The sequence below is a fragment of the Pezoporus wallicus genome, unplaced genomic scaffold (assembly GCF_028554395.1).
Source record: "Pezoporus wallicus isolate ANWC-B61680 ecotype Strahan unplaced genomic scaffold, APGP_CSIRO_Pwel_v1 contig_2871, whole genome shotgun sequence".
Taxonomy (NCBI): Eukaryota; Metazoa; Chordata; class Aves; order Psittaciformes; family Psittacidae; genus Pezoporus; species Pezoporus wallicus.
This window is the reverse complement of record NW_026640775.1, coordinates 3,863,383-3,874,721: the sequence shown is the minus strand read 5'-3', so window position 1 is coordinate 3,874,721 and position 11,339 is coordinate 3,863,383. Positions and strand designations below refer to the sequence as shown.

Genomic DNA, 11,339 nt, shown 5'->3' with positions numbered 1-11,339 from the left:
CGACGCCCGCTGGCCCTCGCGGCGGCCGCACGCGCCCGGCACGCCCCGCCCCGCGCCGGCGGCCCCTTGAGGCAGCCCAGCGCGTACCCGCCCGCTGCCGCCGCCGGGCGGGACCATCTCTCCCCTTAGTGACGGGGGGGGCGCGCTCCTTCCCGGCTCCCCGCCCGGCCCTCCTCCCCCCCGCGCGGAGGCGAGCACCCCTCTGCCTGTCGCGCGGCGTGGTCACGCCCAGCGCAGGCATTAGCGCCCCCCGGTGCGGGGCGCGGGCGGCTGGGCATCCTCGGGCACGGCGGCGGGTGTTAGGAGCGCGGCGGGCGCGGAGCGGCTCTAAGCTCCAGCCCTGCGCGCTCCGCCGCCCCTCTCTGCGCCGCCCGACCACGCCATGAAGCCTGCGGTGCTGGAAGTAATGAGGATGAACCGGGTGTGCAGAATGGTCCTGGTCACTTCCGTGGGCTCCTTCATCCTCGTCATCTTCTATTTCCAAAGTATGTTGCACCCAGGTAGGGCACCAACCGCACCGCTACCGCACCGGTCCCGCTCCCCGCCGGCGCAGGTGACAGGCGCCCCGGGAGTCCCTCGCTGACCGGCGGCTCCTTTTTTCGCCTCCCGGCGCCGCTGCGGCAGACGCGGGGCTCGGCGGCAAGGAGCAGCGCCCGCAGCCCCGTCCCGGTCGCCGCCCGGGGCAGCCGCGGGAAGGTCGGCTCGCCCGCCGCAGGAAACTTCCCGCGGGAGGGAGGAAAGTTGGTTTATTTTAATGTCTTATTTTTCTCCCTCGTACCTCGCGCGTTTGGGGACGGCCACCGGCTGCCGACCCTGCTGCGGCGGAGAGCGGCACCGGCGCCGCCGAGCGGGGATCCCCGGTCCCCTCTGTCCCCCGGCGGGGCTGCTGGCCCTTGGCTTCCCGGCTTTTAGGTTTTTGGGGGTGTCGGGGACACTGCGGCCGGCCGGGGGCACCCGCTACCGCCGGCGGTCAACTTCGCTCCGGTTCGACCGAGTTGGCCGGACCGGCGACCGCTCGTCCCGTCCGCAGCGGCAGGGGCGCTTCGGCCTGCCCTTGTCTCGTGTGCTTGGGCAGCTGGGGAGCTCCGGGGGTGTCCCTGGCTGGGGACGGGAACGGGGCGCTCCGGGGTGCTCCTGGCTGGGGATGGGCGTCCGCAGCAGCCCAGGTTGCCGGGGTCGGCGTACCGGAGTGTGATCAGCGCTGATCCGAGCCCCTGGCTGCTTTCATCTAACAGTTTATGACTACGGTAGACACTAGGGATAGAGCTGTACCGGCTGTGGCGGGTACTGGCTCTCATGGAAGTCACCCGTGGGTCGGCTGCTGATTTCACGCCAAGGGGGGTTTGGGCCACGGAAACTTCATGCCGGTGTCTGCTGCGCGCACTGTTACATCCTGGATTGCAGTGGACCTGCTTTGTGCAGCTTGGCAGAGAAATTTATCCAGCATGGCAAGAAAACCCAAACCCACCTGATTTTACCTGTCATCCCCCTTTCCTGCCTGAGAAATGAGGTGGAAATAGCGATTGCAATGTCTCTTTGGAGGGGCTTGACAGCTGAGCAGGGGAGTGAAGCTTGTTTAAGCGAATGATGCTTCTTTAGCAGACCAGGAACTGCAGTTGGTTGAGTGGCCACACTTCTCGGCAGGACGAGTCTCTCGGCTGTACCTGTAAAATTCTCCTGCCAGCTTTATAAGGGTTGTGCCTACAGGCAGAGCCGTAGCAAATAAGGGGATTGGATTTGGGGGAAAAAGAAGGATGTATTCCATGTGACTCTTTCCTTCCCCACTTGTGGCCACCAACCCATGGTTGATGAAAAATTATTTTTCCTTGAAATTTTTGGAGTCCAGTGGTGTAGAGGCTTAGTGTGCTGTTGGGATTAGGAATCGGTAGATCTGCTGTTCTGTGGTGTAGCTAAGTGCCATTTGGCGTTTATCTGCCAGCTGTCTGCTCCTCCAAAGCTGGTATCATTTGCTTGATGAATGTGTTCTTGTATGGTGCCCATCTGTGTTAATACCTGCCAGCTCCTTGGAAAAACTGGCATATTTCTTCTTTCCTGCTGTGTCTGGTCTGGGCTGACTGGTTTCCCAAGAAGAGCTCAGCTCCTGGCAGTCCTGGGGAAGGCTTTAGTTCAGGTCTTTAGGGCACCGTGCAGAACTGTTGGTTGTAACAGTGCTTCACTAGTTCAATAAAAGTGCATCTTCATTGGTTGCATTCCATAGGTAATATATGTTGCACACATATTCGGAAAATTTGGCTGAGGGCCATTATTTCCCCTTGTTTCAGATGAATTATACTGCTGGAACAGTAACTCAGCATGCAGTAGGGGAAAGATGAAATATTCTTCTGTAAATTTTTGAATGTGGAAAAATCGTCTTTTAAGATTTCTCAGTATGCTCTATAGCTAGAGATTATGGCTTTGTATTCATGCTATTGTGAAACTATAAATAGGTTGAGATTTTAGTACAATTCAAAGGATTTACCATAAACCCCAAAGAGGGAATGCAATGCTGTGAAATCACCAGGAGGATAATCTGCACCCGTTTTCTGTTTGGTGCATATTTAGGTTGTTAGTGTGAGTGGAGTAGATCTGGAAATAAATGTGATCACAATCCGTTCATCTTCATATTTGATCATAACCAATTCTGCTTTTTTTTTTTTTTTTCTGTGGGCTGTTTCTACAGTGGAAACTGCTAGAAACCTATCAAATTCTATTCTGGACCCTCACAGAGTGTGGCCATTCAGTTTACGTATGGTTCATAAGGCTCAGACAGCTATTTTCACTAGGTATCTATTGTGTGATTGTATGCACTGCCATCTTGTTGGTGCAAGTTATAGGTTAATGTGAAGTTCTTGAAGGAGCAGAAGAGAGGGAGGTAGTAGACCTGCCAATGTGATATACCTCAGGTAGCAGATAATTTTGAGGCATTATATCCTTATTTTACAATATGTTGGTTACCCTTCTTGCTGTGCGTCTAAATTTGCCAGAGGCAGACCCTGGCCAGAGTGCATGTCAGGTAGGATGGGGCTGGAGGTATTAAGAGCTTTAAAAATCTTGGCTGATGCCCTTGTTGTGGGGGGGTGTTGTAAATTTTAGCTGCTCCCTGCTGGAGTACATGTTTTCTATGCCACCCGCTACTGTTGCTGGTAGCTTACCGTGCCCTCTAAGATAGGCACTTCACAGTCAGAATTAGCTGCAAAATTCTCACCTGAACCTTTTAGATTGAAAATAAATTTCTTTCAGTTCCTTGCAACAAGTGTCAGCTCCTTATTCAAAATCTGACAGTTTCTTCCCCCCTCCTCCCTCTCCAAGTTCTCTTGGTGAATTTCAGGAGATTCTGCCTACAGAGCTTTCCAAACAGTTTTAGGTGTGAGACAGTGAAGATGAAAGATGCTGGAAGGCCACCAAATGAAGAGTGCAACCCCCCTCAAGGACAAGGCAACTCTTCATCTGTTAGATGAGCATTTTGCATTTTAGGACGTCTGAATGTGGGTCTCTTGCTATAAACATGAGAAAGACACATTTCTGCTGATTTTTTTTTTCTTTGGGATAAATAAATAGGAAAATGACATAGTAAACAGAGGCTTTGTTTTAAAAACAAGCAAACCCTCCTAACAACAAAACCACGCTGAAGCCTGAAGCAGGGAAGGTGAGCTTAGCCTTGTCTTTGCAAAAGAATATGATTTTTGTGTCCCTTGCACTGTATCTCAAATACCAGCCTGTTGGAAGGGGATCAGGTGCTTTTCACTCCTTGTTCTTTTTTGCTCCATACCTGTTCTTTATTGAGAATCCACTGGCAAATGTGCTGTTCTGTTAATGCACCATTGAGTTGTCTGAATTGTGGTAGAGATTATTGATATGCTGGGGAACCCACCTTCCCAAATTAGGTGTCCTGACCTAATGGCAATATTCCCCATCACCCTTTGGTGGGGGAAGGTGAAGAGCAGCAGCTCTCCAGTGCTCAGGAGCATTTCAAGGAAAACTCTGGACATGATTTTGGCTTTTATGGCATACCTGTGCAGCTGGGGGACTGTTCGCTCCTCAGGGAGGAAATGACAGTGAGGACTTCAGTGTGTTTTCGTTTTGCCTGTCTAGCCTTTTCTGAAAAGAAAAAGACAATTCACAGTGTTTGCTATAGCTGGGTATATAGCAGTATATGGCTGATTTCCCCCAGCTTTTTGCTCAGAATATTTTCCATCTTCACTCTCCTGCCATGTGCTATCTGGATAACTGAGTGCAAGCTGATTATTGCTCCATGCTCCTGGATTTTCTCTCTGTGTACAATGGGTCAGTCTTGGGATTTTATGAGACGGCCCATCATAGTTTTATCTGGTGGCTTTCCTGTGAAACCAGTTCTCTTGCTAGTCCTTAGCCTGCCTACGCTTTCACAGATGTGTTTGCTTTCTTCTATAGGCATTCCAGCTGTAGTGTGTGGGTGAACTGTGTGTCAGCGCAGGCAGGAGCTGTTCTGCTAGGCTGGGGTCAGACTGGTGAGGTGTGGGACCCCTCAGGATGAAAAATTGCACATAAAGGTAGAATAATTAACACTCTATCTTACCTGAGACAGGTTTATGAAACTAACCTTGTTTTCCCCCACTGCAGACCAGACTCTATTTGCTCCAGTTCTCATATCCTGTTTTAGACTTTTTCTCCTATGTATGGATGCTAACAAAGGTTAGATCCTCAGACTTGCCTCCTGTCCATGATCTTCTCAGTTACGCATGCAGCACTGTGTGACTGATAGCTGCTTGTTCCTTACAGAAGGCTGTTGTCTATCTTTGCTCAAGTGTCAGAACAATTCAGATCATATGAGGTTTTTTTTCCCCTGATATCTGAAGACAAGCTCGCCATTGGTTTTGATGGAAGATTCTGTTTGAAAATCAATGCAGCAGTCTCCCATCTTGCAATTGATCCTTGCTTTCTCCCCTGCTTATAAAGGGGAATGAGATCTGCAAAGCAGTGGGTGTGTGGCATTCCTTTGATGGACCCCTATACTGGTTTTAAATTATTCTGTTTGGGATACGGAGAAATGGAGTTCATTTGACAGCCACAAGAACCTGGCCTTCATTTAATTACATGCAATGAAATCCGTCTCCCAGTTGCGGGCAGAAACCTTGCTGTGTGTGCCTGCGTGGGGGCTGTGCTGTATCTTTTTGTCAGTATCCCTATAAGCTTTTCATTGACTTCCATGGGACTGCATTGTCAGTGTGAGCAAACTTGTCCCAGTCCTCCTTCTCAAAAGCAGTGGTAGTCCAGAACTGCTTGAAGTTGGGACTTAGACTGCTTTTGTTTTCTGAAGATCTTCCTGGTTAGTGATTATTAAGCTTTTAAGAAGAGCAACTCTTTCTATTGCGGTATGCATCAGTGTAGCTTTCAGCAGCAACTGCTTACTGACCTTAAGAAATGAAAATCTGTTTCTTAATGTGTTCAAGCAAAAAATACCTGGCACTGTCCACAGTAATGTCTTTGCTTTTTAATTTATCAGAATATTTATTACTCTGCAGTTAACGTTTCTACAGTGTAGACTTTTATAAGCTTTTACTTTTCTTTTTTTTTTTTGTTACTGTGAATCAATATTGGGAATCTGTGCTGACTTTCGTGGCATTGACACTGTATTCACAGATGTAAAAGTGTCATGACTTGGCTGAAGTCTAACCTTTTCAGATCTATCAATGCGAATGGAAACTCTTGTTTTTCCTTTAGGGTAAATAAAAAAAGGTATATAGGGCAGAAATGCCCAGTGCTTTTTATGAATAGTTGGTTGGGTGCAGCTAGGGTGTCAATTTTATCTCTGTATAGGGTAAGCATATTTCTGAATTCTTATGTTGTTTCCATTACTTGTCAGAAGTGACAGGTAGTTAATCTTGTACTGTACCATGGAACTAACTCTAAAACTGATTCAAAGCATTGGAAGGAATTAGATCCATGTTACTTTTCCCAAAGCCAGCACTACTGTATTTTGTTTGACTCTGTTGCCAGATGTACTGTATCAAATCCTGCCTGACAAAGCTGCTGCAGTTGTCCTTGTGTGAATGTCATTCCAGCACAGTTTTTTCCTCTCAAGCCTTTTGGGCTTATGCATGTGTATTATGTATCAGCTCTAAGGTGATCCTGAGGGAATTAAGGGCAGGGCTGCGGGACACAGTGGTGTTTGAACCTGATGGTTTTTCCTGCAGATTGTTTGTGGTGCTCAAGGCAAGCATTTCAGTTCTGTGAGTGACTTGTCTAAGTGTCAGCACATATAAAATCAAGCATGGATGCATGGGTGAAGGGTCCGGTTCAAATTAAAGTGCAGGAGTTCTCCCTGTCACGTAAGGAAATAAAATTAAGTTCTGGAATTTTCTACTTGTGTAGATCTGGTGTGTCTGGGATAAAGATAAAGACATGTCTGGGGCGGTCATTTAGATTCAGCAGCCACCTACTGTATTAACAGTATAATGTTTCAAAGCATGTTCATGTTTTGTTGGATGTGCCTGTTCCCTGTGGAGCCCATTCATGCAAGATCTTTGTGGACAAGGTAAGCATTTCACAATAAGAATAATCACAATTCAAACTGTAGAGTTCAGATAATTCCTCTTTATTTGTGTTTCAGTATCCAGGTTATAGATAATGTCCTTTTGTTGTCGGCAGAATGCTTGCATGAGACAAAGTGGTGTTTCTGGCACAAGCCTCATGCTCTCGCTAGAAGATGAGACCACCAGAGACTACAGTGAACCAGTGAGAGAATTCAGTTCCTAATTATCTCTGGCTCATCCCCTCCAGACAGAGGGATTTTCTTGGATTCCAATTTTGTGAATATAATCGGTGGAGGATGCAGCGTGTTCCCCCTTTCATGTAATTGTTTGGCACATGAGACGAAGGTTTCATGAATAAATCGAAATTCTACAGCATAGACACTTGGGCTCTGTGTTGCTTCTCTTACCTAATGCTGTTATCCCCCATTTTTCATTTGATGCCAAATAGGTGAATATGGTTTGTTGGCTTGCCGCCTCCATGTGCTCCTTAGTAAGAAGTTACTTGTTGGTGAAATTACCTGGATTAGATTCCTTCCCTCCAGTCAAACTGCAGTTATAGGTTTTTGCATGAATGGCCTGTGTTAATTTCTGCTCCCTCCTCACTGTCTTGGGTTGTTGCATCGCCTGTAGTATCACTATGAGGTACCTAATTGAAAAGCAACCAGTGCACAGATACTGTGCATTTGCACATCAAGAATATGTGCACGGAGGGTGCTGACTATCCCATTGCACTGTACATCTGCTCTGCACTGTGCGATGCCCATTTCAGTCCCTGGGGGCTGGTGGGGAGCCCCTCACACAAGACATGAGAAATGCAGATCTCTCTGTGGGAGATGGCTTGTTTTACCTGTTCCACTCTATGAATTTAGAGAGGGTTGAAAAGCACAGTGCTGGCAAGTCTTGGAGAGCCAGGGTGGATGACAGGACTCTCATTTCTGTGTCATGCTAAGGGGACTTGGACTAAATAGTATGGTATAAATAAATCATAGAATATCTCAAGTTGGAACAGACGCATAAGAATCGTGGAGTTCAACTCCCAAAGCCCCTCACAGGACTACCTAAAACTAAGTCATGAGACTAAGAGTGTCATGTTCATCATGCTTTCAAAGTAGATAGGCTAAGAAAGTTGAGGCTGCTCATCCTGGAGAAGAGAAGGCTGCATGGAGACCTCATAGCAGCCTTCCAGTATCTGAAGGGGGCCTATAGGGATGCTGGAGAGGGACTCTTCATTAGGGACTGTAGTGACAGGACAAGGGGTAAGGGGTTCAAACTTAAACAGGAGAAGTTTAGATTGGATATAAGGAAGAAGTTCTTTACTGTAAGGGTGGTGAGGCACTGGAATAGGTTGCCTAAGGAAGCTGTGAATGCTCCATCCCTGGTGGTGTTCAAGGCCAGGTTGGACAGAGCCTTGGGTGACATGGCTTAGTGTGAGGTGTCCCTGCCCATGGCAGGGGGGTTTGAACTAAATGATCTGAAGGTCCTTTCCAGCCCTAACTATTCTTTGATTCTATGCTTCATGGCATCTTCCTTCTGTGCATACTGATGGACTTTGTGTCCACCTTCTGTTTTCCAGCCTGGCACTGTTCAGGCAGGTGCAGCACAAGCATGTGTTAATTTGCAGCAAACCGATTTTGTGTCCATGTGAGTCAGGGAGGCTTCTCTGTATTAAATTTCTCTGCTTCATTCATTTCACACTTTAATATCCAGTTTCTTTTTCTTTTAAACTAATATGCTCTTTCTGGTTGCTTTTTATACCTTGCCTAGTGTTGGCAATAAAAGTAAATGACAGCTTTGCTTTTGGCCTTATTAATTTTACACATTAGAAATGAGGTCCTAAATGAGGCATTAACATTTAGCTTGCAAGCGTCAGAAGGGACTGTTATTTAAAAGAAATAAAATTAGATGGCTGCCACTGGAAAATTTTGAGGAAGATGTCATTAGAGCGCACTGACTGACGTTGAGGCTACAGCTGGAAAGTTAATATTGCTTTTTTTCCTCCTGACAGATTTGAATCTTGAAATAAAAAAGCTGAGTGCGAGCACTTACAAAATGCTGACTTAAAAGAGGGCTGCGCACACAAATGCATGTGGATGTGCCCGTGTACCCAGCCATCTTTACACGCCCTACAAAATCTGTAGTAGCAGCCCAGGTAGTCCACATACATTTATTTCTGAAGTGCAAACCTGTTTCTCCTAACAAGGCTGCTGTAAGGAATATGAAATTCTTTGTTATTAAGAGAAATCCCTGAAGTGCCAGGAGCTCCACATAGGTGCCTTTGTTATTTTACAAATTGTATTATGAAACGTATTGACAGTGTGGTTTCTCATTTCTGTTATTTCTTCTAAACTTATACATGTTTGGAAACATCCAGCTGGAGAGAAGTTATGTTTTTATGAACTCTTTCTAGGCTGTAGGAGGGCAGGGTGCATCAGCTTAAACAGTAAGAGTGCATCCTCAAGGTAGCCTTCATTTTGTTTGTACCAGGCTGTAGACACTGAAGGATGACTTTGCATCCGTCGCTATCAATCACTGCTGCAGTGGCTTCACACTCCTATGAAAAAACTTAAAAGAGGGTGCTGGGGGAAATGGAAAATACAAACAATGCAGTTGAGCAGAATTTCTCACTGCACTGTGATTCCAGGGGTTTGGGAGATAGTAGCTCAATCCAACAAATGTCATGAAGGTAGGTGGACTGACCATGGGAAAACAGGTGTGAAATACTCACATCCTGTAAATGCTGTCTGCTCTTCGTTTTGCAGTGAGAAGTAGCCTTGATTTCAAGGGTGTGAGTAAAGTGAGCTGTGTGTGGTTTTGCAGGATCAGGTCCCCTTTCTCTAGTGGTTGAAAGGAGGATACAGACCTCAGCAGTGCTCCGTCAGCCGAGGAAATGCTGCTGCTTTGAACGTTGTCTCATGCTAAAAGATGCCATCCTTAGTAATCTTAATATCAAAAGATTGTGTCCTATTATGTCAGTTGGCTCGTGATGGGAGATGAGGGTTTTTAATTGCAGAGTCCCCGTGTAATAATGCACAAGGAATAAAAGACTTTGGCTTTCAAACCACTTCTCAAAACAGAGAGAACAAAAGCAGAGAGCTGCTTGTTGGAGGTTTTATTCTTTTCCTCTGGTTTGTTTTAGTTTAAAAGCCAACACTTTCTATTAATTTTTAAGACATTCTGACAATTCAAGATACCATTTGTAAATGTTACCCTCTGAGAGTAATGCCTTCTGAATTCACATAACAAATGACATTGTAGCTGGTCATTTTCATGCTTTTTTGGCTGATAAATGATTATATAAGGGGATAAAAAAGTTTAAATGGATAACTTGTGGGGATTTTTGGATTAGGGAAGGTAGACATATAATTAATAAGGTGGCTATAATTGGATCCCATGGATGATCTTTACTGTAATACCTTGTCTTAAAACAAAGAGCTTTAGGTAGCTAAAATCCTTTTAAAGGCTATTTGCATTATTGTGCTTTAAAGTTGATTGGTATGTAGGCAGAAAAAAAGCTGTATTATCTGAAGTGACCTGACATGGAATAGCACATTCTGCACCCACACTGGTAGGTACTGGGAGCCAAATACATCCTTCTAGTAATCTGTATTTTTACAGCCTGTGTTGGAAGTGAGAGCGGAGAATTTATAGTAACTGAGGGGGAGGGAATTAACACTTTTTAAACAGTTGGTGATTAATAAAATGTTTCAGTTCAGGTCATAAATATAAAACAGATAAAGACTGTCTTGATTGTGTATTTTGGTCTTGATTAACTTCTAAAGTGTATCTGGAGCTTCCAGCTGGAGATAAATGCTTCATCTTTACAGTTGTGTGTGAATGTGTGCATGTAATTATGAAGTCAATGTAACTGCTAATCAAGGGGGATGAATACACCAGAGAATTGGGGTGGCTGTTGACACCTGGCCTCTCCTCCCAAGTGTTACTGTGTCCCACTGTCTTGGTTCAGTAATTGATGCAGGATCAGTCAGTTGGATACTCTGCAAAGTTCCTGCTGCCACTGCAATGGCAGTCCTATGGACCACCTTCCTTCCCTTCCTGAACCACACTTGGTGGCCCTTTGAGGCAAGATTAGGGAAGCTCAAACAGGATGAATATGGCTGTCTGCTAGGCTGTGGGGTTTGGGGTTTTCTTTTGGGCAAGCCATAAGATTTTATGACTCCTTCTGAAAGGAGTACATTGAGTGGTTTGAATTTGCTGGTGGATTGATTGCATGAGGTCTGCATGATTGACTGAAGGAGTCAATGGCTGCTTTTCAGTTGATTTTAGTGAGCACTGGGTCAGGTCTGCTGTGCCAGAGCAGAGATATTTTGAATTGCATTAAGGGCACACATCCCCTGTGGTTGTAGAAGTATAGAATTGCAGGCTTGGGTGGAGCTCTGAACTGTTTCTCCCCTGTAAATCTGGGTCATTGACTTGGTTATATCAATTCTGGAGCAAAGCTACTGTAACGAAAAGCAGAGTTTGTCCCTCTGTGTCTTCCTACAGAGTAATATACAATAGAATAACAGCTTTGCTTTTCTGCTTTCTTACTTATTTGCCCTTCACAGAGTACTTCTGCATTCAAGTGAATGGTAGCTTTTTCCCCTTAGAGGTACATGCTTGCAGTATTGAAGGGGTTGCTGTCTATTTTCATTAGTTTCAGTGGAAATGACATTGACAGTAAGCTATGTGTAACCATTAGCATGCAGGCCATCAATAGGATCGAAGTCTTCTGGTCCTGCTGCAGAGCTTCTCTATCCCACGCAGAAAAGGCTATTAATATTTTTGGTGTGAAAGCAAAAGTGTAATTGCATTAAAGAAAAAATGGGA

The 11,339-nt window shown here is 45.8% G+C and overlaps 1 protein-coding gene across 2 annotated transcripts in view; it reads left to right on the top strand.

The window, feature by feature from the left end:
• The first annotated feature begins 215 nt into the window (after positions 1 to 215).
• CHST11 (carbohydrate sulfotransferase 11) overlaps positions 216 to 11,339 on the top strand; it is a 165,023-nt gene continuing 153,899 nt past the window's right edge. Inside the window, exon 1 of one of the 2 annotated variants that reach the window (XM_057420570.1) lies at positions 216 to 485. In XM_057420570.1, coding sequence (XP_057276553.1) covers positions 383 to 485 — 103 coding nt within the window. In that variant the 5' untranslated portion in view covers positions 216 to 382. Of the gene's footprint in view, positions 501 to 11,339 lie in introns of both variants that reach the window. The other variant, XM_057420569.1, reaches the window with a different exon arrangement.